The sequence below is a fragment of the Montipora capricornis genome, chromosome 10, assembly GCF_036669925.1.
Source record: "Montipora capricornis isolate CH-2021 chromosome 10, ASM3666992v2, whole genome shotgun sequence".
Lineage (NCBI taxonomy): Eukaryota > Metazoa > Cnidaria > Anthozoa > Scleractinia > Acroporidae > Montipora > Montipora capricornis.
The window spans coordinates 3,793,795-3,820,644 of record NC_090892.1 but is presented as its reverse complement, the minus strand read 5'-3'; the positions used below and the strand labels follow the sequence as shown (position 1 = coordinate 3,820,644).

The 26,850-nt window shown below is 39.1% G+C and overlaps 3 protein-coding genes across 3 annotated transcripts; 2 read left to right on the top strand and 1 right to left on the bottom strand.

Annotated features, from left to right (window-relative positions):
- The first annotated feature begins 2,949 nt into the window (after nucleotides 1–2,949).
- LOC138021969 (collectin-12-like) lies at nucleotides 2,950–15,435 on the top strand. Its single transcript, XM_068868994.1, has 6 exons — nucleotides 2,950–3,231; nucleotides 4,803–4,940; nucleotides 12,157–12,255; nucleotides 13,623–13,673; nucleotides 13,813–13,878; nucleotides 14,233–15,435. Exons 1-6 carry the CDS (start codon nucleotides 3,076–3,078, stop codon nucleotides 14,674–14,676), a joined length of 954 nt encoding a protein of 317 aa, XP_068725095.1. The 5' UTR covers nucleotides 2,950–3,075; the 3' UTR covers nucleotides 14,677–15,435.
- A 1,999-nt stretch (nucleotides 15,436–17,434) lies between these two features.
- LOC138021967 (U1 small nuclear ribonucleoprotein A-like) lies at nucleotides 17,435–22,655 on the top strand. Its single transcript, XM_068868991.1, has 6 exons — nucleotides 17,435–17,786; nucleotides 17,976–18,148; nucleotides 19,121–19,226; nucleotides 19,956–20,039; nucleotides 20,483–20,600; nucleotides 21,036–22,655. Exons 1-6 carry the CDS (start codon nucleotides 17,723–17,725, stop codon nucleotides 21,193–21,195), a joined length of 705 nt encoding a protein of 234 aa, XP_068725092.1. The 5' UTR covers nucleotides 17,435–17,722; the 3' UTR covers nucleotides 21,196–22,655.
- Nucleotides 22,656–23,878: 1,223 nt separating this feature from the next.
- Nucleotides 23,879–26,820, bottom strand: LOC138021968 (large ribosomal subunit protein uL11-like). The gene is made up of 5 exons (XM_068868993.1): nucleotides 26,628–26,820; nucleotides 26,450–26,523; nucleotides 25,385–25,565; nucleotides 24,573–24,772; nucleotides 23,879–23,953 (listed from the first exon to the last, which is right to left on the bottom strand). The coding sequence occupies exons 1-5, from the start codon at nucleotides 26,662–26,664 to the stop codon at nucleotides 23,945–23,947; spliced, it is 501 nt and encodes a 166-aa protein (XP_068725094.1). The 5' UTR covers nucleotides 26,665–26,820; the 3' UTR covers nucleotides 23,879–23,944.
- Between the last annotated feature and the right edge of the window lie 30 nt (nucleotides 26,821–26,850).

Genomic DNA, 26,850 nt, shown 5'->3' with positions numbered 1-26,850 from the left:
CGCGTTCGATTGACCGTATACCGGAATAGGAATACATGGAATAGAAGTTCAGTAGAAATCCTTGGTTTTTATGAAGATTCACATTAGAATTGTCAAACACCTGCTAAAAGGCTATTCCAAACGTATCTTTATTATCCTTGTTGCTTCAAAACGCCAGACATACCGTTTTAAATCATCACTCCACGTATTCTTATTCCGGAATAGTGTCAATCGAACGCAGTTCGAATCGCACAGTTTGGTGCTTTTAAGGGACACGAAAAACTAAAATGCAAGGTCTGACAGTGCCATGAGAGCAGAATCCTGCGAATGACACATCGAGAGTTTATTAATCTATCTTTTCAGTTCTGAAGTCAACGAATTTTGTTCCAGGAGGAAATTTGCCACTCAAAAGACTGATATAGTACCTTCATGTAACAGTATATGGCACAATGAAAAAGAGTACATGTTTGCACACCATGCAGGGCCGGATCCAGGATTTTTCTCATAAGGGGGTGCACCCCTAAGAAATGACTTAACTGACGGGTGACGTAAACAGATTTTCAAAGCGAACAACGAAGATGAAGGCTTATAACTAGGCAGTAACATGATGTGAACTGCTAGAAAATACATAGAAAACGATGCAGCAGATTTTGTATACAACTTTCTAAGCTACGACCAGCTTAACAAAACAGAAGCACCGGATCCTGGTGAAGGACCTTATCAGCCTTGTTCTTTTTAGATTTTGTATGAACGGAATACTAATTATTTTAGAAAGTGGCAGGTCCTCTCGGGGGGAGGGGGCACCCCCTGCACCCTCCCTAGCGATCCGCCCCCGCAATGCAATCTCTCGTGTGGCGAACTGATAAAGAAGCGTTTCTCGATATTATGAGAAGTATGCGAGGAATTGCGCTCCTGTAAATTTCATCTGCCACAGACAGTATAATGTTATTTTACAATCATGTCACACACAGCGGGGGAAGAAATGAAGTAGCGGACGACGAGGCACTGTCACTCGTTTTCACTTAGGTGAAATTACCATCACGTCTCTTGAACCTAGAGGAGAACTGAAAGATGGCGCATTGCATGGAAAATATACCTGCATTCACCACCAAACGATGTAACCTGCCGGTCCGGGGTCGAACAAGCTTGCATTGCTTTGCGACTCCGTCTCCGAGTTGAACTCGGCTAGTCCCGTTTTCCATTTCATTTGAATTGATTTGATTAATGCGATTTTTATTGTCCTCAATCAGTGCTACGTGCATGCATTGCTTAATTAATTGACATTTAAATAAAGTTATTGTCAGTGTTTTATCTCAATTGAAGAATAATCAATTCACATGCTATTATTGTCCGGTTAAACGAGGCTTAAATAGTGCATTTCTTGACAGTAAATCGAGTAAATCTCGCACGAGGTTGACCAGCAATTGAGTTATTTTCACGGAGTTATGACATTTGAGTTAGATTTAAGTTTCCAAAATCCCGAATTCAAGATTTTGGAAATTCAAGATTTTGGAAGGCCTAAATCCTGAATTCAGAAATACAGAAATACAAAAAGTATTCCAAACATGCATAAAAGCTAACCTAAGGCCTAATTAGGCCTAAACAAAAGTTTTTTGGCCTAAGGTTAGCTTTTATGAATGTTGGCTTCCAAAATCTTGAATTCAGGATTTTAACTCTAACTCTACGTCATAACTCTATGAAAATGACTCTAAGAATAGCTGTCCCCATCTCGCACAGTACTTGTTTTTCAATTTCTACAGTCAACTTCAAGGGGTTCTTGAAGTACTTTGACAAAAAGAAACACCTACTTATTCAAAAGAACATTTTTTTCAAGAAGGCCATTTTCTTTGCAGAACAATAAAAGAAGAATTCGAAGAATTAAAAAAAAAAAAAGAAATATCTAAATCAAAGACATACTTCTGCTAAACTTTAGCCATAGCAGATCACGATTCTGTAATGGTTTAACATGAATTCAACTCGCATTCCTTGATTAAACGACTTAACAGCCGCATGTGCCGGCATCATTCCATAGCATTTTTTTTTTGTTAAAGGTGTAAGAATTCTCTCACCCGGGGTGAAGTCAGCTCCAATAAATTCAGTAAAACAGCTGGAAATGGGCGATATGGCCATGAGTGGAAAAACATGGGGCAAGAATAACAGAGGGACTCAACTGAGTCTTGTTTGTCCGGGCAGCATCGAGAGAAAATTGATGTTGTTTATGTTTTTTTTTCTCCCCAGTGGACTAGAATCCCGTGGGTGGAACTTGGCTTAAGTCGAATTTAAAGAATTATAAACGGCGTCAGATGGGCATATATCCATATGGAGTCGTATTAGCCAAGAAATCCGTGTTTTCGAGGATTTAAGACAACCCCCGATAATTTTGTCATTTAATCAAGATTAACAGTTTGTTTTAACATTTTAGAAGTTTTTATAGCCATAGAATAGCCAAATCTACGCAAGAATTTTGTTTATAGAGTCGGTGAAAGCAAAAAAGGTGTTTAACTTTTTAACTGAATGATAAAAAAGCATACCTCTTTCGCCTACTTAATCTACTATGCTAACAAATGACGTTAAGATATTCCTGTATAGTCAATTTTAGTCCAGATTAAAACCAACAAGCGAAAATTTACTGCTAATTCTTTTCATTTCCGTAATACTCAACTCGCTGTCTGTTGCCCAGGGGAATTTTTTCTAGAATTATCGTTTAAGAGAACTGGTGACAAAAGTGCTGAGGGCCCAGCAAAAATGTTCACAAATGCCGATCTCCATCGACGTAAAAATTTTCAGGAAATGACTGTCGCGTAATTTCTTTTCACTTTTTGCGCCTTCTCGCTGTGAAAATGAGATAGATTTACATCTCAAACAGCGAATTCCTTACAGATAACTGGAGCCTCTGTTGCAATTGGAACAAAGCTGATGGACTCGTTGATTGAGGCCAAGGCTCCAAGGGGAGAACGTGAATTTCATTGGTCGGCAGCTAGTTAAGGGCAGCATAAAGGCGAATCGGGCGAAAGAGAACTTGGCCGGGTTTCACAAAGGAAATAGCACGCGACTTGTTGTTGAAACAGTGTTGTTTATCGATTGTTTTAGACTAACATGGGAGATAATTGTGCAAACCGGAGGGCTTTGCTTGGATTTCGCGGATTTTTAACCATAACTGCGATAGGGTTCGCAATTACCTTGACGTTCTTTGTAGATGAAACAGAATCAGCTAGGGAAACCAAAGGATTAAAAAGCGTCAAGTCTAATAAGGTAAGAAGGACATTCTATATTTCCGTAAATTTATTTTAAAACTACAACTGTTCCCGTCAAGTGACAAGTTGCCTGGATGCCTTCATTCGCACACGTCTCAAGCGCGGAGTGTTCTGTCGAATGATAACTGTTTGTATTTTATAAGGCTCACTTGAAAGACTAAAACCAGAATCTTCTTGATGATGCAGCCTTGTTTATCTGCAATCAAACTAAGCAAATACGTTATTTACTTAATAGGATGTGACTTATTTCCTGTTACAGAGACGCGATCCTTAAAAAAGGTAACTGCATATCATGAAGAAACGTTTTCCGGAGCATTAATGGCAGTTATTGCGTCCCCAACCTAACGGTGAAATTTCGATACTCCGAGATTTGTTGGAGATAACCACCCAAGTGCTGAACATAGTTTTACATGGGGCACGAAAAATCGTGCTGTGAATTCTTTCACTAACTGAAAAGTGTACAAAAAAATTGCATTTTGTGTTCATATGCTTTTGTAGTTATTCACTGTACCTCGCCGAAAGGAATTATAATGTTAAAGCAACCCAGATGGCATATCTTTACCACCCATTAACTCAGTATTGCTCGGCCATCTGAAGAGGAAAGAATACTTAAATGACAGTGTTTTTATCATAAATAATAAACGAGTTGTTGTTCTTAAGACCATATAGAAACTTGAAAAATTGCGGATGTTATCGAGAAAGAGGAATTGTATAAAAGCAAATTAAAAATAATAATAATAATAATAATAATAATAATAACAACAAGGATAATTAACTTTGACAAATAAGAGATCACTTGTTATCAAGCGGTCGCCGTTTGCATTTTCATTTAGAGAAACGACGTTGAATGACTACCAAATGGTTCATAAATAACGTTAAAAAGATTTAAAATACTAAAATTCTTATTTCAAATGTTTAAATGCAGATGCTGCGATATACCGGAAAAAAACGAGCCAATATAGGAAAGGAAAGGACCTTTATTTAAGTGTCTAGTCGTTCTGTTGTAGCGCTGGAGCACTAATTGGGGACATTGTGAATTGAAATTAACAATTAACGGATTTTGAGGAGAGGGGAAAACCGGAGTCAGACCCGGAGAAAAACCTCTCGGTGCAGAGTAGAAAACCGACAAACTCAACCCACATATGACGCCGGGAGGCGGGTGCTCTCACCACTGCGCCATCCCTGCACTCCAAAAAGTGTATTCCAAGAAACTCGTTTTATCCACTGCAAACCATTTGCGATAGAAGGCCAGCAATATCATAACTGTTTGAATTATCGGAGACACAGAGACACGCCCACAGGGCCAGACTTACTTAGCCGAAAGAGGGCGGGTTATCCAAATGGATTTGTTCATGTCCTCTGGAGTTAAATTTATCTGATTGTGAAAGAGTGAAACCGAACAAGACTTGTGGCCCAGAAAGGTACCTAGTATATATAAAAGCAGGTGGCATTTGTCAGATTGCCCGAACATGGACACTACTGTTAAAGTCTGCGTCCGAATAACTTGAGGTCTGATAATAACTTTTGATGTGCTTGTCTTCTCTTTATTTCCCCTTTTTTATCCCGTAGGAAAAGTGTAAAGTACTGAAGGATGATGATGGAAATTTTTATTTAAAATGTGTCAACGCGTCCGAGGAGAAACAGGACAGAATGCACAAAAACAGAAAGACGAATAAACCTGGAGATAACAGAAAACACTCGAGCCAAGTGAGTAACTGGTATGCTAGCAAGACTAGTACAAATCAAAATTTGTGAACCGTTTTCGGGATTTTCCGAGCTTAAAATGTCTATAAAAATCGACGTTTCGATCAGTTTTACTGGTCTTTTTCAGGTTGTTAAAAAGTTTCAATATGGCGGATCGTTTTTATAGACATTTTAACCTAGGAAAATCCCGAAAACAGTTCATAAATTTTGATTTTAGAAATATGAGAGGAGACAGTTTCAGAGATAAGACTAGTACAAGTTTTACAAAGGATGTGAAATAGCTGCGCACATTAATTGTTGCTTTGATGTGCATGCGTAATAGAACAGAGAGTTAAATAACAATCATATGGTAAAAATGAGGCAATTTTTGGGGAAGGGTAGCTTTATCGCCTAACTTTTAAACATCCTCTGTTTGCGTACCCCAACTACTATCTATTTAAAGTGCATTTAGAATTTATCATGATTGATGACGAAATGGCGTTCTGGGTACATTATGTCATTAGTACATGCTGAGGAAATGTCTCAGACTAAGAGTGAAAATGTAGGATAAATGTTTCAAAGGCAGGCTTTTTTGTTTTGACAGCTGATGTTACTTCGATACGGTTCTTAGTCATTTTTCTCAAATCTAGTTAGATGACACAGGTTAACAATACAAGACCACATCGTTAGTTCTAATAATCTTGAAGATACGTAAGAGATTTATCGGCTGAACCCCCGCTGAGAAGACAAAAGTTTTCACTATATAATCAAAGAATCTGTTTGTACGTTTTGAGAGATCAAGTTGGCCAGAAGCGGATCTGAACTGATAGCAGAAGCGCCGTAGGTACAAGACAGGATGCAAGTTTCTTCAAGAGTATTCGGGGATCGTTTGTCCCAAGCTCCGCTCCTGGGCCAGGAAGCAATGCATTCTGCCCCGCTCCGCTGAGCAGCGCAGCGCATTGGCAGGTCGAAAGCACCATGCATTATTTGAAATTTTGCATAGATGTGAACAAATGTTGCTGCTCCTTAGCTTTGCTCTCTCTGCAGTGATAAACGATTGCAGTTCCTGTCTGAAGAGACAGCGAGGGACTTGTTAGGATATGGGTTTTCAAATCAAACCATTATTAATGACTGTCTTGATAGACTACATTGTTTCGAATGTCACTTCTATTTCTTTTGATAAACTGATGGACGCTCTTCGAGTCACGCAAAACTACGAAATGAGTGAACAGCCGGGGGGGGGGGGGGGGGAAAACCCATATGAAACAGACGGGGATGCTCGTCGTCTCGCTTAGGGGTGTAAATTTTGGATTTTGGTCTCGCTTAGGGTGTTCCGGGCAAAGCGCCAATATTTTATGCCACTAAGGTCTCGTTTAGGGTTCCGCGAAGTAACGCAGAATTACGCGAAGAGAAACAGAAGTCAAATTTCCTTTTAAATTTTCTTTTTAGATAAAAGCATTCGATGATTATGCCTTTTTATCATTAAAACTCATTGCGTATCGTATTTTTGTGTTTTTAAACGGTCTCTTTTAGGGGTCAAAATTTGCTTAAGCCACGCCTAGATTGGTCTCCTTTAGGGGTTAAATTCAAAATTTCCGACGAGCATCCCCGTCTGTTTCATATGGCAGTCCCACCCCCGGGGTGAACAGGCTATTCCTTGAATGAAATTACGGATGAATCAGCACTGTATAGGCGTCTTTCAGCCAGAAAATTTGAAGATACAATCAATAGGGAGATATATGTTCAGGAAATTTCAAATGATGACTGATCTCTCTGCTAAAGCACCGTACCGATAGCTCCGGGCTATCCAGATGTCATGCTATTTCGAGATCGGCTTGGGCTGACAGAATTACTAGCCTATCTTCTTAGTCACGAAATGTATTCCTAGATTGTGGAAACAGGAATTACTTTATTTCACGAACCAGCTCAGGGCAACCGTACAGAAAAAAAAAACAGTTAAAACAGTTAAAAAGAGATACGTTTGCCGGTTTGTGAGAATGTTTCGGAGACGTGACGGTCAAGACATCCGGCGCCTTCTTTAAGCGCTAGATGTTTCTCAGATGTTTTCCTTGATTTTTTTCCAACCTATTCAAAAAGAGATGACTTAATATAAGACTTCAATCATGGCAAACCAGATCTCCAGCAGACTTTGGTCCAGTTCTTCATATTAGTGCATAAGTCCAAGGAGACAATGTCATTGTGATTTTACACCCCGCCAAAAATTAAATTCAATCATATAACTGTAAATTTAATTTATTCTTGTCTCTTATTCGCGTGGCTTTAAATTTCAAAGCCTCGAGCATTTTCGCAGCAGGAAGTAGCACACCGTTTTTTCGCAAATTAATTAAAAAGGATCACAGTTTTGCGCCAACAAACCTCCCACGGGAGAAGAGAATCCTTGCTTGAAGAGACGAATCTTTTAAAAAGGTTGTTTTTGTTTCTTCCGTAATCGGCTTGAAAGGATGAGCCGTTTTAAAATATAACTAAACTGATGATGACGCCGAAGTCTTTGATGTTCCATACTGCAATAATATGAATAGAACCTGCCAAGTTTTTGCAAGAGACGTACATTTCCGGTAAATAACTTCTTTTCAACAATCATTTCCAAAAGTTCTTCCCTATCGATCCATGTACCAAGTATTTCCTGTTTGCCAAAGAATTCTTTCACTGTCGTTCCTTGCCAGGTTAAAGCCATGCCGTGGCTCTGCTCTCTTCATTCTTGGCCGTGAGTTAAGTCATTCGGCAAAATGTGGACATATAAGGTGATTTTTTTGTTTCGCTTAGAACTTGATGCAGGCCAGCTGTTGTTTTTATACCTTTGATATACCAGACAAAGGTATTGCTCAGACAAATCAAGCTGAAACACCAAGGGAGAATCAAACCTAAATTTAAGCACATCTCTTTACTACTTTTCGTTTCATTGGCGTGTGCTTCATGATATATTGGGCTGTAAATGGGGCAAAATTAATGATATCGATACCGCAACATTTGTGGAACAATGCTCACCGACACTGAACTGGTGTTTCATTTTTCTAAACTAATATTTTTCCTTAACAACAATCTATTTCTTGTCGCAGAAGTAGTCCCAAAACATTTAGTTTTCACAATACGGGAACGAAATATTTAGTTTCGTTTGATGCAAATTTGTTTTAAGAACGGTCCCCCAGATGGGTTCTACATCAACTGACCAGGTCTCCCTTAGGTCGGCGCTGTGACAAAGACTTGTAGTTTGATAATTTGACCAACAAATTTGCTGTTTTACATGACAACTGACGCAAAACGTACGTCAGAATACATCTCATGCGTTGAAGAAAATTGATATGATGAAACGATCTACCTTGGCAAATCATGCCTTCATTCAAACCTTCATTTGTTTCTGAACAGAAAAAAGCGGTCTTGAGCCAAGCGGCTTGTGACGGCTAAAGAATAAAGCGAAGCATGAAAATGACAAAAACGATTGGAGTGCAATTTTGTTTTTTTGTCTGTTTCATCGATCAGTTTAGTTAGATTATTTACCCGAACGAGACACTCCCACACCGATTAAACCATTGACTGGGTTAACCTTTTATTCCCCTAAGCTGACTGATACTTTAGTGCTAAAATTGGTATTGATTGGCGTAATTTGCATGGTTAATTGCGCATCGTACATAGCTCTAGAGCTAACATTCTTGGTGGTTCGATCAGGTCGAACTTCGTGTCATCTTTTAAATATCTTTACCGTGCAACACAGCAATCAGCAGGGCACAGTTCAGGCGATGTAAGAGCAGACTGGTTTGCTACCTAAACCGAAAAACTAGAAGACTGATCAGCTGCCGACTTATGGTTTCAAACAATCTAGCTGAGGGTAGCGCCTACACTAATCCGCCGCAAGATTTACTCTTCTCTTTTAGCATTCGAGGACAACGGAAAAATATAAACATTTCCATGATGCGCCACAGTTTAAGCTTCAAACTTGTTGATTTTTGCATTTTGATTTTTAATTTTGATTTTACAATGCCGTGAGAACATTTTTTTCTCTTACCAAGGAAGACCGCTGAAAATGTAATTGTATTAGCCAATCATAACGAAAGACAAACAGATAAGCGGGATAATGTCACGACTGGTTTTGCTGCCTCTCATTGGCTGAGACAAGAGGAAATAAAGTGGGACTGAAGAGAGGGCGTTGCCCGATACATGCCCTTTTCCATAGGTAATTTGTCTCAAGTTATTTTTAGATCGACTTCCGCGCTGTATAACGCTGTACAGATCCCAAGGGGATTAGGCAACAGCCAATCATATGCAGTATTATATTCTTCCCCCTTTATTTTATCTTGGCTGAGAATATTGAGCGGTTTCTAATTGTTGCAAAATCCAAGATCGCGTTGGATGTTTACCCTTGTAAACTTGTCCGTATACTGTGTATTTTGTTTAAATCTTAGAGCACTCGATTTCATCATTGCACTGAACATCTTCACAATCCATATAGTCTAACTGATCTCGTAGAAATAACACAATCCGAAAATCGCTTAGAATCTAGCAATCTAGAGGTTTTTTATCGAGTAAATTCTTGTCAATGTGACTCCATGCAGATAATGCGTTTGCATCGAATTTAGGGTTTGTAGTGTTTTATCGAGCCTCTTCGATGATCAGCAAGGATTTCAAGGGTTCTAAATTTAGCAGTTACTTCCTTTCCTATAACGTCAACGGGAATCGAACACCATGTAGCCACTTTCTTGCCGCATAAAATTCGCATTACAGCGTGGCACACACCATCTTGCTTTCAGTGTGCTCAAATTTCAGAAAAAAAATTAATTTAAACTTAAACAGCATGTACTGATGAGATAAACTTAATCGAATACAAAAGGGTGGGCTAAAACAATAAATTGCTCCTTTTTCATAAGTTGGTGACGAGAAGACTTGGAAAACGCTCGACAACTCATCCATCGTGGCTACACGGTTTGGGGCTCAAAAACATCATAGGACTTTTTCTACGTTCTTAAAGACTTAAAAGCTGTCTAAATGAACTTTAGCAGTTGTGGTTTAAATGCCGTGATGCTTCTTTATTCATTATGTGTGAGTTCTGCTATCGCCTTGTCAGACTGCCTCTTGAGCTAGATAAGGCAGTGATATGTCAATTGTAAAATACAGGTATATGGCTTAAATACCGTTAAGGGACCTTTCTGAGGTCAACGCGTTGTTAAGAATAGCGTTGTAGGTGAGTGACATATCTTTGATTAGCACTTTTGAATAAAAAGGGATGTCTTCATTACAATACTAGTTGATTGACAAATACCCGCGCCCATGTTTCTTAAAGGGGCTAGGTCACGCAATTTTAGGCAATTTTAGCACTAATCGAATGGTCGTAGAATTAACTAAAATATCAAAATAACTGTTCAAAACTATAGAAGAACTCTAACAAAACACCGGGAAGCCAAGAAGGGACACGGATGGACAAAACTGGAGAGGACTGAAATGGATTGATTTCGGTAAATTTGAAAAACGTCGGCCCACCTTTTTTCAAATTTATATCAGTTTACATCAAAATATCATTTACACAGCTGGAAAATCATTCTCAGTAGTTATGTGGCCTTGATTTTGCAAATGAAAGACTCTTGCTCTGCCAATTTGACGTTTAGAACTCATAATTAACAAAATTGAACAAAAGTACCTAAAATAGCGTGACCTAGCCCCTTTAACTGGTCGCAATCTTAGTCGTGTAGGCGAAATCACAAGTGTGCGTGGGGAGAAGCTGCTCTAAGAACGCATGCCGCTTGTAGAGCGATTGTGATAAAGAACATGCCATCTTTGTTTTCTTGTTCTTTTTTTTTTTTTTTGGTTGTTTCAATCAGTGCTTGTAGCAAACACTCAGTATTTCCGTTCTTATGGCACTTCACATGGAATTGAATTGCAACTGATGGGGGTTGGGGTCCGGTTGGCGTGCCGAACACATTCCTCAATTTCGTAGTTTGAACGGCTGCGCATGCTCTAAACATGCAACACGAAGGCAACCGTGAGCTGTGTTCTTTGCTCTTCATTCTAGAAAGCTGTTGGCACTAATATTATCTTATAATCATTGGCATGATACCAATCCATTGATAAATAAAAGAACTGCAAATAAGATTTGATACCTTATTTTATGCAGTACAGTATCCGGTGTAAATTAGTTCGACACACTTGAAAGCAGGCAGTCACGAACATTTGTTTGTGATATTCTCACACGATTTAATTTGGTGTGGGTATTTTTGCGTCAGTTAATAAAATTGTTCTTGTTGAAAATAAAACGCGCCGCTGCAGATCGCAAATGCGGCTGTCGTCCGGTTTGACGACCCTGGAATAGGCTTGAACTTGGAAATTGCTTACTGGCACGAAAGGTGATATAATCTACGAGATAATGAAAACGGAGACACAAGTAGTAATTCTGTGAATTTAGTCACCAAAGCAAATATGTGTTGTCCGTTACAAGCGCCAAAGTATTGATACCTTCCAACTGAGGGCACTACATTGTGTAATAGTTCAGTTGATAGAGTCACCTTTTAGCCATTGAGGTGTGTGTGTGTGTGTGTTTGTGGAGGAAGGATGGGGGGATATTGCTCCCCCACCAGCCACTCCCATGAGAGCTTCCTCGCAGAATAAATGTCTGTGAAGTATACATTAAGATAACAACAGGCATTGAAATATGAGTATGCGATACAGTCCAGAGAAAAGAAATCGGCGTCGCATATTTCGCACGATCTTAGCAGAGGTGTCAAGAGGGTTTACTGGATCGCGGAAATATTTTCGCTCTGCCTAAGTTATGCCCAGAACGTTATAAGAATGTTTACATTTATTTCAACATTTTATCAATGCTTGATTTCAAATTTTAGCTCAATCATTATCTTATCTAATAGAAAAAAAGCCAAAGGAAATTTCTGCAAATAAGTGGCAATCACTTGTTAGGGCTTGATCTGTTTGGAAAAATAGCTTTTGCTCGAAAAATATCGATTTTTTTACGTGATTGTCATCAGACTTTTGAAACCCTTCATCCCAAAATCAACGACTGAGCTAGTTTGCTATTAATTCTGTAGATGTGGTCATGATACTACACTGCATCTTTCTTTTAGCCAAGACACACAGTTTCTAGGATTTGACCAATCGCGATGATTAAATTCATTTATACCTACCAAACACTAAAAGCGCTCTTTGGTTCATACAGTGTAATTTATGTGTTAAGTTGTTTATAAAACACTCGTTGTTTTTTTGTTTTGTTTTTTTTTCTTAATAGTGTAGTAGTGAATGCCGTGGAAAGCGAGGACAGAGAGGACAGCGAGGAAAACCGGGCTCTAAAGGAGAACCAGGCCCCAGCGGCCCAGAAGGTCCACCGGTATGTAAGACTCCATCTTGCTACCTTCTTCTTGTCCCTTATGGCTTGCTTTGCTGCGGGAGAGTGGGTTCAATTCAAGGTGGGACTATCCCCAAACGCTACAATTTGCATTGACGAAAACGACCTGCCTTTGTTCGGTAGTATTCTTCACTTGATTATTCAAAAACTCATTAATAATTCATGAGCCTAACAGCCTATCAAAACACCGATAAAACGTCACGTGTATGATAAATACTTTTGTTCTTGGGCCATCGTAGTTTGATCAAAAATAAGACATATGTTATACATAAATAGCTGTTTTAAATTTCAACGGTTACTTTTGAAAATGTATGTAGAGCACATACGAAACGTCAAGTCATTATCAAAATGAAAAAGTTCAATATGTTTATCACTGCTGTTTGTGTCTTATTTTTGGTCACGTGTATGAGCTTTATACCTGCTAAAACACTCCTCGTTAGTATTCTTTATATAAAGAATACTAATAAGAAATAGCTTGTTTTTCTTGTATGCTGATATTCACCTCTCACAATTTGAACCATTGTTTTGAGTCCAGAGGGACACGTTCTTTGTGGAATGTTTTTGAAGCCGTTCAAAAAACGAGCAGCACGTGTTGTATCGGGTCTAAAAACACTGCTGCTCGTTTTTTTAAACATTACGTAAAACCCTCAGGGGCCTCGCGGGACGCCTCGCGGGACGCCCCCAGTTGACGAGTAAAATTGTCTAGTGTTAGACAGAGTAAAATCTATTAAGTCTCATTCCCGGGAGCCAATGGGTTAAGAACCGTGCCTACTAATTCAAACTATTTTTAAACTAACCCCGACCGGTTTACTGAATATGCGGGAAAATTAGATCTTAACAAGTGTTATAGAAACCCAAAAAGAAAATTGGGGGTAACCACGCATTTTTCGGAGATAATTAATCAACAATATTTGTAAAAAGCTTTGAAATTCAAAGCAATGTATGGCGTTCTTTTCCAAATTGAAGCTTAATTATCTCTGAAAAATGCATGGTTTTCCCCAATTTTCTTTTTGGATACTAAGAGCACTTGCTAAGTTCTGCTTTCTCCGCATAGTTTTGAACCGCGCAAAAATATCCCTGTATTAATAAGTATCACCCATAGGAAATCCGAGTATCTCGAGATGCGCAGAACGTATGCGCAATAACTACAGTAGGCACCGTCCTTAAGTAATTTTGAAAAAATAGGGTAAAAAGTCTCTACAAGTAACTACCACAAGCCAGTGCTTGATATTACCTGGGAAGGGGACACCTCCTCGTGTGACATATTATCGTTTCGGTTTCCAATTCCTAGTTGCCCATTGCATTTCCCTCAGTACAGCTCTAAATTAGTCACGTTTACATTATTTTAGGGAGAGAAGGGCCAAGGCGGACTCAACGGAAAACCAGGACTAAAAGGACCGGTAAAGAAACTGACCACAACTTTCTAGAATTCTTTTGTTTCTTTGACCTGGAAAATGACAAGTATCACATTTGGGGGTGGTTATTTTATGATGATGACGACGACGACGATGATGTTAGTAATTTTTTGTGTCTTTTTAGATTGGGCCAAGCGGAGAACCAGGATTGAAAGGTGCTTCAGGGTTGCAGGGTGGAAAAGGATCGCAGGTAACGGATCCGGCGGAAATTAAACCAAAGCTCAATTATATTTCTGAGCCTATAGGACGTTGTAGTATGTTCAACCGAAGCCACTAGGCATACCTTATGTCGCCGCCCAGTTTTAAAGTCGCTTTCGTAAATGTTCTACAACAACAATGAAACCGCTTCTTTCATCATCCTAGCTGCTTTTCATTCCAGTTACTATAGCTGCTTTTAATCATCCTAGCTGCCTGTTTTTTTGTGTCGGTCCCATTCTCCCTCCCCACTTTGTGGAGAGGAAGAATAAGCTGCTGGTAATGCTAGCGAAAAGTAAATATAATTAAACATAGTGTTGTAAACACCTGTTTGTTCGTTTGTTTTTAGGGACCTCGAGGGCCAACTGGTATTCGAGGGCCTCCTGGATTACCCGGAAACTGTGTAAAGCCATCAAACACTAGCACTATAATTCCAGTCCACTGTTTACCTGGTAAAGAAGGCCCCAAAGGACCCAAAGGGGACCAAGGTAAAATGGGACAGCGTGGTCCTAGTGGGCCTCGTGGATCAAAGGGACCCAGAGGAATTAAAGGAAACGCAGGCCTGCGTGGAAAGAAAGGAGACCCGGGACCTCCCGGAAATTTTGTGGGCCTGAATTGCATGCCGCGTTATAGTAACTGGGTAAACAAGATTAAATGGCTTTATGAATATCCCGAAGTTCATTGTGACAGAAGAGAATTCTTACAGGGACTTAGTCTCGAAGAAAACAATTCACGTGGGCTGCTTAGATTTAAATACACTTGCTGCGCTCTGAGGTTATTACATACTCCGTGATAAGGATGGCTACATGGAGGAGAAGCAACACGAAGAAAATTAATAAAATATAAGACTATGATCTCGACTCAATCTGCTCTGCTCAAGAAGGCTCTATGAGAACTCGAGCAAGGAGCAAAGCCGGAATGAAGGGTTCAGGAAATAGTCATATACAATTCATTAACGAGATATTGTTTGCATTGAGCAGTTTTTTTTTAGTTTCGACAACACTAATTTGTGATCGTCTTCAAAAGCACCCGCTACATTCTAGCCAATCAGAGCCATAAGCTAAACCACATACGACTTGCCCCATGCTTGTCCCCACGCCCTTTGTGCCGGCGTCACGTGTTGGCTTTGCGTTATCATTGGTTCAATTGATTGTCAACTTCTCTTGAAATCACTTTAATTTGGAACAGTTTTTCGACACCATTGAACGTCACTTTAGAGTATGCAATCACATCATAATTCATTTGAAAATTTTGACAAAGTTCTTCTACAAGAGGAGGTCTTATTTGTAAATAGTGAGGAACATTTTTGAAAAACACCGCACAAAAACCCTGACGTAAACTTATTATTTGCTAACGTAACAAATCAATCAATTTATACGCGAATAAATAAATAGTCAAGAACAATTAACCGAATGATATGATCCTTAAAGAGGAATCAATCGCTCTCCAAAAAAAACCTGCTTTATTAACTCCTTATGAAAAAAAATTTAAAGTTCCAGATTTTGCCATGAAATCTTTAATAAAGTGCGCCTCGCAGTCACAGTTGTCGCTTGAATTCTCAGAAAGGTCATTATTTTCGATGCCGGCCAAAAGAATTACACTGAGCCCCAGGGAACCAGAGTCATAATTTTGAATAAAATAGTCCAATTATGGAACTCGATGACCACCACGCAGATGAACTTCATACAAAGGTGACCAAATCTGTAAGCGCGCGGTAAGGAGTGTTATGTGAACACTTCCGCGCGAATGGAGCCTGATTGAAATTAAACACTCAATCAGACTCCATTGGTGCGAAATTGGGATTATCGCAGACTGATTCATTGGCTGACGAACAACACAAATAATTAATTTCAATTTCCATTCAAACGATCGTTAGTAATATGAATGATTTGAAAATGAAATTAAGATGACTTTGAAACGTCGTCTTCTATCGCTAATCTGTAGACGAAAGAAATGAGTGATCCTCGCACTCAACTCCAAGATTTAAGCAAATGTGACTTTATAAACACCTAAAAATTTCAGGCGGCTTCAACGAGATTTGAATCCAACATGAGCTCTGCAATGCAGGTGTAATGCTCTACCAACTAAGCTATATGAAGCCACACAGTTGGGAGCAGGTCAGTTTCGTTGGGCTCATGTGTTCACTTACGCTTTCGTCTAAAACTCGCACTTCGAATGTACGTTTCTTTCATTCATCAGTCCCTTCACGGGAACACATGAGCCCAACGAATTGACCTGCTCCCAACTGTGTGGCTTCATAGTTCAGTTGGTAGAGCATTGCAACGGCATCGTAGAGGTCATGATAGCTTCGAATCCTGCCTGAAATTTTCTGGTGTTTTATTAAGTGACAATTGCTTAAATTGTGCGAGGATCACTCAGTTCTTCCGTCTAAAACTCGCTCTTCAAATATACATTTCTTTCATCGCTAAGCTTTTTTACTAAAAACCAAAATCAAAGACAAATAGTGAGAAAAATAGCTCACAAGGCAAATGACTTCTACATACTCTCAGTTGGGGTTCATGATTCAACATCATATAGTAGGGTCCTAATTATAAGTGGGTGCCATACATGGGAAAACTCGCACCGGCGTGAATTTCACACGGGGGTGACTTTTTTATTTCGTACCGCGTTTATGTGATGACCAGGTGAATTCGTATTGTGTTTACATGAAGGGACACCACTTGTTGATAAAATACAGGCGTGAAACCAAATTGCAAATTGAGGAAAAGCACGCGTGCGCTATTCGTTCCAGCCCCACATAGAGTGCTCGCAGTCCCTTCTCTGAGTTAGTCGGCAGTCCTTTCCGCCCGCTTTGGTCACGCAAGCAAGCCGACGAGGGGAGAATGGTGATTAAAGCGGCTCGCTTGCGTGACCAAAGTGGGCGGTTCGAGTAACTCAGAAGGGACTGTGAGCAGTCTACAGCCCTCAAGGAGGTCGATTTCACACCGGAACGAGTGGTCATTCCTAGTTTACATGATACCGTTGCGAGATTTCGCCCCGGAACGAAATTTTCGCCCCGGTGCAGCAACTGGGGTGAACTCGCGCCGGTGTGAGTCGCCCCAGCATGAGAGTTTTTGGTGGTATCATGTAAAGAAATACAGAACTAAGAGAGGGAACCGGAGTGAACTCGCGTCGGTGCGAAAGTCGCCCCGGTATCATGTAAACAGCCCCCAAGAGAACCTTCCCTTTTTTTCTGTCAACAATTCTGCTTTCTGTAACGTCCTTTCCCCCAACAATTCGTTGACAAATAAAATCGTTTTTGCCCAAAAACTGTAACTGAATCGCGTACAAAAGTTTCACAGGCTAGTGCGCCCTTTAATAAATCATGTTTCCCGTTTGTGCGCAAAATAGTTCATTACTATCCAACGAAGGCAATAGCCCACTTTCGATATATTGAAATTCAGTCCTGAACAAAAGGCACCATCTCGAGAGGCTCGGGCGAATAAAATTTTTATTTGTTCCCTAGAGCCTCGAAATGATGACTTTTGTTTAGGACTGAATTATTACAGCGAAGAAGACTGGGTACCAGTTTATACTTCATGTGTTTTTACATAATAGGACATAAGGAAAGTGCGCGTGGAACGTTTTCTATCCATCGACCATGCTGATTTAGAGAACGATCATTTGGAAATCTGCGTAAATCTCTTTTAATTCAGACCATCAAGACTGCAAGCTGTTGCATTCCATTACGTTTAGTCCCCGATTTACCTTTTTACTACAATCTTTTAGCTCTCTGTCGCAAACTAAGGAGTGCGAGATATTTTGTCGACTCAGTTGACAGCATAGTCAACGCGCATTTGTTGACTGTAAACAGTTCTCAGATACAACAGCGTACGACGATGGAAAATCCACCGAACCAAACTATCTACATCAATAACCTTAACGAGAAGGTCAAGAAAGAAGGTAAGTTCCTCATATAGCTTCTTGGCGAATTTATAGAAGTTATTTAGACTTGCTAGACTCAACATAATATTTTGATCGACAGCTGTGTATTACACAAACAGCTTGTTGAAATGACAAGTCTTTTCCAACAGTGTATTTCCCATTTACTTATGCTGATGAGTAATTCATGGTTTTGTCTTTATCTTCTAGAATTGAAGAAGTCTTTGTACGCGATCTTTTCACAGTTTGGGCCTATTTTAGACATTGTAGCACTCAAGACCCTCAAAATGAGAGGTCAGGCGTTTGTAGTGTTTAGAGACTTAACAAGTGCCACGAATGCACTACGTTCTATGCAAGGCTTCCCATTTTATGATAAACCAATGGTAAGTAAACGTCTATTCCCACAAATAACAGCATCAACTGACTGGGTATGTATATATATATGCTTTTGTGTAGTTCTTAGTGGAACAGTAAAAGCAATACATGTATATTTTGCATGCAGTACAAATCACTGTTATAAAATGTGCCAAGCCATTTCTTGCAGTGGCACTGTTTTAAGAACATGTTTTAAAAAGATCTTGCCTTTTGGCACCCTGTTAGCAGAGTCTTTCTTTTGCTTGCTTGATTTTGGCGTTCTCAAGAAAGAGTCTGCATGAATTGAGTAAGATCTTTATTGAGCATGCATTTGTATGTTGCCAGAATACAGTTTCGACCCCAAGCCTAAATGCTTGGCTTCAAGCAGATCTCGCTGCCCTCTTGATTTTTTTATGGTATAGTGGGCTCAATTATAACAACCGGTTTTATCACTGAATGGATGCTTGCAATGGAAAAACCAGTTTGACGAAAGAAAAGGAAGATTGATTAGTCCAGAAGTTTGGGCTGCGCTGGCCTTAAATTTGACACAATTCACAAGCAGGACTGGCGCAGTGGTGAGAGCACCCTCCTTTCACCAATGTGCCCCGCGATAGATTTTCAGAATCGACACCATATATGGCTCTGCTCCAAGAGGTTTTTTTCCTGGGTACTCTGGTTTTTCCCTCTTCTCAAAAACCTGCATTTGACTTGATTTGTTCTGATTTCAGTTGATTTGTAGTCTTCCAAATTAGTAGAGCACTCGTGCTTGGCTAAATAACGTTGAGACTTGAATTAAGTGATTATGAAGCCTCCTTTTCTCCTCCTTGGTAAAGAAAAAGACAAAAAGAGGCTCTGATAGCAGGGTGGCCTTTCATCTGCAGATAACTGAATGGGTAGTCTTAAATCAAGTTAAATGCTTATCAATTGCATTTCACAAACGTTAAGCTACTGCTTTGTTTAAAAATCTAAATCATTAGTATTATTTATTCTGTGAACTCCAGAGAATACAATATGCTAAAAGCAAGTCTGATGCCGTATCGAAACTGGAAGGAACATACATTCAACGTGAAAAGAAGCCCAGAGAAAAGCGAAAAGCTCCAGAGCAAGGTGTGTGTTCAATGCAAGACAAAGCAGCATGTGAAGAAATTCAGGTCCGATATCCCAGGGCTACTGGATTTTGACCTTTACTAGCCTGATGAGCAAGTGGACAAAAGTTTCATAAGCTTTCCACGTAAATTCTACGATTGCACTTAACCATGTTTAGTCACAGAATGTGGACTTTGGACTTCGGAATTTAACTGGATGTTGACCAAGATATTGTAACATTAAAAAATCATTGAAATACTGTAAATTTTAGAGGCAATCGGCTAAAATTCCTTCGAACAAAGTGTAGGCTACCTATAGCCTCTTATGTTTGAAGTTCTGTGCCATCATGTCTTTGCCGTACTATCTTCAGCTAACACCTTACTTTATTGTGTCATTGAATACAAGAAGTTATCATTTTCATACGTACATGTACATGTAGATGAAATTTATCCTATTCTTTGAATTTTTTGGTCTAGTTGAAAAGACTTTTGAGCTACTTCATGCCAGCTATAGGCAAGCTGTTATTTAAGTACTTTGTTTGCACCATGACAAAAATCTTAGATCAATACAGAAGAAGAAGAAACTTTATTTGTACTCTATTCTTGCCTGCGTATTGATTACGATAAAATGGTATTATCTAAGTAAATTAGAGTACTGGCTGCTTAGAATAACCATAAGGGCTAGTGGAACCAAGAAGCCAAGACATGTGGCACCACTTAAATTCATTGCATGTTTTTTTATCACTTGCAGCTAAACCAGCCAAGCGCCAGCCTACTACCCAGTCTGCACCTGCAGCAGTGGCTCAGCCTGCAATGGCCCCAGTTGCACAAAATGGTAACTTTCAAGCAGCTTTGTTCATTCAAATGAATTCTGTAAAACTGGTTTGGAAGGAGCCTGAGTGAAAAACAGTCAACTTGCTTACTAATAGGTGCAAACTCGCCTATGCCTTGTCAACTTGCTTAGCTAAGTGAGCTTGCTTCAAGGCAAAGGTGACTTGACTGAACAAATTAATTGGAGACTTGGTACTTTAAATTTGTTAAGGTTTGTGATGGCAGGTGATGTTAAGTCAATGGTTTGTATTGCTAATTTTTTTTTTGAACTTGTTTTTTACTGAGTTCTCAGTTTAAATTCAAGACTGCTTTTGTTGGCCTCTGAATCTATGATTCATAGTCCGTTGATTTTAAAAGTCTGAATTATAGACTATTTCAACAGACATTCTGTGATTACTGTGGTGAAGAAACATTCATTTAATTTACATTTTGTGTGCTTTCTTTCAGTCATTCCAGCTGCAGTTCAACCTGCTGTGGTTGTACCAGAGTTGCCCAACAGTATTCTGTTCCTTACAAACCTGCCCAATGAGACTACGGAGCTGATGCTGTCCATGTTATTCAACCAGTACTGTTCATTGATAATTTGTTGATTACTGTAACAACACCCTGTATGCAATTATTCTTTCAGCATTACCAATGAGAATTGGGTGACCTTTCTGTTCTCAGTTACATTCGTGGTTTTCAGATGCAATAATAAGACTGATAGAACTGTTCAAATGGAATGTAGGAATGGAATTCAATTCCCAAAGGGTTCAGTAGTTTGCTATATCAAAATGGCTGCCATTTGTTTGTTAGAGAAGCTACATGTAGATAGTCACTGGAATATTTTGGAATACCAAGGATTTCGGAAATCCACTAAATGCTGTATTGAATCGATTTGCATCTGTTTCCCTATGTCATGATCGTATCCAGGCTCTTGGTCATGTTAATGAATGGTGCAAAGATCTTATTGCATGATGTTACAATTTAATGATGGTGTTTTTGTCCTTCCTTGCTACAGATTTCCTGGATTCAAAGAGGTTCGTTTGGTACCTGGCCGTTCAGATATTGCCTTTGTGGAGTTCGAGAATGAAGTTCAATCTGGAACTGCTAAAGAAGCTTTACAGGGTTTCAGAATAACACCATCTCATGCCATGAAAATCTCTTATGCTAAAAAATGATTTTAGGTTTCTTGCAAGATAGTTTTGAAACTGGAAGTTAAGTTTTTGTTACACCCAATCAAACACATTACAAGAAGTTTCTGAGAGGCCAGTTTTTAAAATGTTCAAAATTTCTTCTGATTCTTTGTTGGTGCTACAATCTTGCAACTCAAAAGGGGATCTTTTAAAAGTTTGTGTTAAAACAGGCATTGATCAATCCAGAGAAACAAGAAAGGTCTTCACTTTAGTAAGGTAATTGATGGTATTGATGGTTTGCGTCTGAGATCACAGTGGCCATGTTTGAACAGAACAATGCATTAAAATGTCTTATGGGAATTTGAATCTATTATTATAGAAAACTTGTGGGGCGATTTTCTATTGATTTTTACACCAACTGGCCATCTCATCACACAGATGCAAACCAAGAATATGGATGCATGTCCTTGTAGTTTGATCATTTGCAGTTGCATTGCACAGAGGCTTCTGTTGTAAGTAGTTGTAAAAACGGTAAGAAACAGCATTGCACTCTGCTGCAAACAATTTAAAACTTGAAAACCACTCCGCGATAAGTCTTTTGAAATGTTTTTGACATTTTTCATACTCATAACACAAATGTACAGCACTTCTTAAAGGAAGGGCTGTGTTTACAACTAAGGACTTTGCTTTTTAGCTTGGATTTTCTTGTCATATTATTTTTAGGGCAGTAAACGATTCCTGACTCATGTAAAAAACTGTTGCAAGGTGTAGATGGCAGGAAGTTAACAGGGTGCCTACCTCAATAGGCCATTTTCGAAGTATCAACATTCAGCTTGATAGTGAGGCAGAGAGGACAAAAAGAATAGAAACAAGTTGCAATTAAGTGAAAGATATTAGCATATCATCCACTTTCCTTTTAATTGGTCTTTGTCCTCTAAATCTCTTTTTCAAGCTAACTTTTATTGGTAATATATCAAAAGTGGCCTATTCTTACAATGTCCAGACTGCAACAGTTATAAACAAAATGCTTTTTCCACTGACTGATAAAAATGTGGCAGTGAAAAACCTATTTTCTTATCAGTTTTGTTCTAACTCTGAGAAGCATGTGCAGTAAAAAAAAGATTTAGACAAGAAAGTAATGCAATGACATTCAATATGGTGTGGTAGTCAAGTTTTTTTGTATCATTGAAAAAAGGAAAAAAATATAATTGGACATTGAGTAATGTGCAACAGTACTTTTTTCTTTCTTAAAGCATTGCACTTAGCTTCTTGCAGCATTGCACAAGGCTGTTATTATTTGTATGAAAGAGATTTTTCTAAGCTGATACACTGTACACATTGGCTGAAGTGAAAGAACATGGTTGTTAGGCTCTGGCTTTGAAGTTTGCTGGACCCTATCGAAGATACTACACATTTCTTATCCTTGAGGGAATTAAAAGGACCTTGGCCGATAGAAGCGATTAAACTTTTTGTCATGAATCTCTGTAATAAAAAAGCTTTATTAACGATGTTTCATTATTGTGTATGGAAGTCTTCCTCAAGGAAACAAATCACAACTTAGGTAGAGATGTCTTTTGGTCCATGGAGACAAGGGAATAATCCTTTGGTGCTGTCGTTAAGAATCAATGAAAGTCCAATGAAACTCTTTTTAGCCCCTTTCTCCTTTTAGTGCCAGCAATCATATCTGCAGTGACACTTGGGAGACTGCTCAAAAGAATACAGTGGATTAAAATTGGTTCATTACAAGGGTGGGATGTGTCTTGTTCCTCTAAAGTGGCTGATGCCAGTAATGAATCTGTCAGTAATTGACGTTTGAGCGAGAGTTTGCATGGTTAGCCAAAGAATGGAAATGAATTACATGCCTCACACACAGTTCTGTATCAGTGGCTTCAGAAATGAGTGAACCCTTTGACGTTTAAACAGGCTAGATGTAGTATTTTACTCTGTGAGTCTACCGCGAGACGATTTTACTAGTCAATGGGGAACCCATGGGAGTCAATGGGTTAAGTCTAAAAAAAAAATGAATCAAACATACAACATCCCAATGAATGAAGGGGTAGTTTCTAAAGAAACTGTGGTGCTGCGTCGGTGGGGAAGTAGTATACAAATATTTGGTTTATCAATGGAGTTGATAATGTAAATTGACCACCGTACAGAGATTCTAAAAGCTAGAATCTAGTTTTTAACTACAACATTACAGTTACGTTTTAAGGACTCCAAGCTGAAATGGGTCAGCATTATTTTGTCTAGGCTTTTATGCTTTGTGTTTGACATTTTCATGCACAATGTAACAGTTATAAATTATTTATCGTTGACAATGGTCATGCAATGTATCCATGAGAAGATGATATGCTGATTGTGCATAAACTGAAAGGAAAACACTGATGTAAGGTAGTTGCATGCTCGACCCATTCATGTTTAAGATCACCAGGTAAGATACATGTAGGTCATTTATCTTCATTCTTGCACTCAACTCTACAGGTATCAATACATGAACTTGCATTGCTATACAGTCGGAATTGTACGATACTCTTTACCCTTTTGGCCAGTGGGATCTACCCCTAGTTCACTGGGATTTTTGTGGCCTCATTCGTTCTTAATCAAATCTTGTTTTACCCATAAAGCCATTATTTTTTTTTTAACAGTTATGTTGCATAAATTTTATTACTCTGTGCCCTCTTCCCCACCTACTCTGATAAAAGCCCAAAAGCAACTACAAAGCAAAATGTATGCAACAATAAAGCAACTTTATTTTTTTATTTCCTTCTGATCAGCTTAACCAGAGGCAGAGGAGTCATTCATCCTAAAGGGAAAAAAAGAGAACAAAATAATTACTGGATTACTGAAATTTAAAAAAAATCTTCATTTTCTTCATACACATTCGTTATTAAAACACATGGCGTTATGTACCCAGAGGAAAAAATTATTTCTGTTATAGCTAAGTATAGAACGTCTTCTGTCCAGTTCTAAACAAGTCTGCCAACCATCAGGTTTCAGTACAATTCATGTTACACGAAAATATGAGGGAGCATATTATTTTGGCATGGGCCAGATTTAATTTCTTTATGTGCTGCTGACTGAAGGATACAAGGGTCTGCATGATGCACTTAAGCTTAGCAACAAAGTTACTGCAATGCCCACCTGCTGGCTGGAAGAATGCCAGTAATACTATAGTATTAGACAGTTGTCTAATAATCATTACAAGAGTAGCCAAGAAGTTGAATGGGGGACTAACCACAATTCAAGTGTGCATATAGTGTAGGATGGCAGATCTCCACTTTTCGACAACAAAATCTTGACCATTTGGCCTTGCTCAAGCCCTTGGCCTTGCTCCTCCTCAAGAATTTTAACATATACTGTAACTCTTTGAACACCAAGATCAAAATCTGAGGTTCACCTACTTTTGTGTAACACACACTTACATCAGGGATCTCTATTTCCTTGTCATTAATCTTGTCGATGATATCATGAGGTGGTTCTCCCTCAACTGTGCATCCAACAGACTGTGCCGTTCCAAGAATCTCCTTAACAGTTCCCTCCAGCTTACGAGCCATAGACCTTGGCCGCATGGTTTTGGCAATCTCAATGATTTGATCCAAGGTCAAATTACCATCATGTTTGACTGTAAAAAAAAAAAAATTGGTTGGACACTACAAAAGCAATGAATGTACAACAGATAAAGTTGTTTGAGGTTTCAAGGCTGTTGCCTAAGAAAATTTTAAAGGGGCCCTCAAAGCTAAATGCTGAGAACTTAGGAGCCCAACATATGAAGTGAAAGGCGTTGCTGTGAAAAATTAAGGAGCCCACAGCTATTCTTTGGGAGCCCCAGGCTACCGGACTCCTGTTAGGCAACAGCCTTGGGTTTGAATGTTGCTATGCACTAGATAATGATATTGAAAGTTGTTTTGATCGTGGCTATCCACATAATAGTGATGTATTGATAAAAGGTGTCACAAGGCCCAGCCCATGTGACTAAACAATTCCCAAAAACTAGCATAAAATTCATCAATAAAGAATCAAAATAGCCCTCATGCAAGGGTTTCATTGGGATTTTGCTTGATTTTTGATGAGCACTTGGCAGCTGGGCACTTTTGATGCTTTTGATATGAGAAAGTATGCAGATGAACACAGCCAGACAAAGCCATGGCAAAAGTCTGAGTGTTTGCAGTCGGTCAATTTGGCCCGCTGGCCAGCCATTAATAGACCCCCTCCTCGTGGCTGATGAAATACTTACTGTTTTTAACCTTTTTGCGATCTCTTGGAGGTTCCTTTAGAGCTTTGATTATCAACGAAGATGCACTTGGTACAACTGACACTTTAGCCTGTCTGTTCTGGATAGTAAGCTGAACAGTTATACGCAGACCCTTCCAGTCCTGTGTTGCCTTGGCAATGTCATCTCCAACTTTCTTGGGAGACTAGTTTAAACAAAATGAACATTGCTCAAATGATTGATTAGGGAAAAAAACAATCAATGAATCGAATCAAATTTACAACCACTCTTACAAATCCAGCCTGTGAACAGAATGCATGAAACTCTACTCTCATAACCACGCTGCCTCCTTCATTCATGCCCCAAAAAGTCAAAATTTTTTCTAGCAATAAACTTTGCAAAAGTTAGAAGGACAAAAGGTCCCAGTCACAAGAATTTTTGAAACAATGGCCACCTTCCATTTAGAATGCTACTACGATTAACACTTTTTCAGATCTGCGCCTATGCATTTTGAAAAGAATTTCAACCTGATGCATGCGTTCAGAACCAAAAATTCAAAGTCATATCTTGAAGTATAATCTAAAGGTCACGAATAATGGTAGCACTGGTTACAAAAGCGCAAAAATTACTTATACTGGAAATACTTTTGAACTGGATATTCTTGGTGCCAACATAATTTTTAAAAAAATCACATCACAGCTGATCAAATGTGACAATTTTTAAATATTGTATAAAAGATGATTCTGGGACTTGGGAGTCTAGAAAAAATTTCAGGATACTACATTTTTTGCCTTCCTGTGGTAGCATCATTCCATGGGAGTGGGGGGGGGGTCGCAACAGTGTAACACTGTACATGTTTTGGTGTTTTCAGGCGAATACATGTCAGTACCCGGCACAATATCTGAGTCATAGAATAACGTACTGTAAACAATGGATTACTGTTGCATATGGGACAGCTCACTAATCTTTATTTAGCAACGATTCGACAAAAATCAGCAGACTTTATTGATTTGCAAAGTTATTCGATCCAATGTCCCATAAAAGCATTTCTACTTGAACTTAACGAGAAAAATACTTTTTATTCCTTACCAAACCAAGAGGTCCAATCTTTGGGGCGAGGGCTGATGTTGCACCAACTTCACCACCAGTGGCCCTGAGGTAAACTGATCAAGATATGACAAAAAAAAAAAAAGACAAAATACGCTTTGTTTACTACTTTGGAAACTCGTGCACAACTCTCCACTGGACAACGAATAATGTCACGTACTGATTTTGATCTCATTAGGATCGAACTTAGGAGGCATTTTTTCAATAGATTGAAGTACGATTGACGTCTGATGGCTGTGTGGATGGGTTGTTTTCAACCCGACCGATTTCCCTTCGAGGAAGAATGTTGCACAGCCACCACGAAAGAGGAAAGAGAAAGAAGCAATATCCGGGATAGTGTAAATCTCCGCGCAAAGAGGTCTGGGTCGGTCTGGAATCGTCTG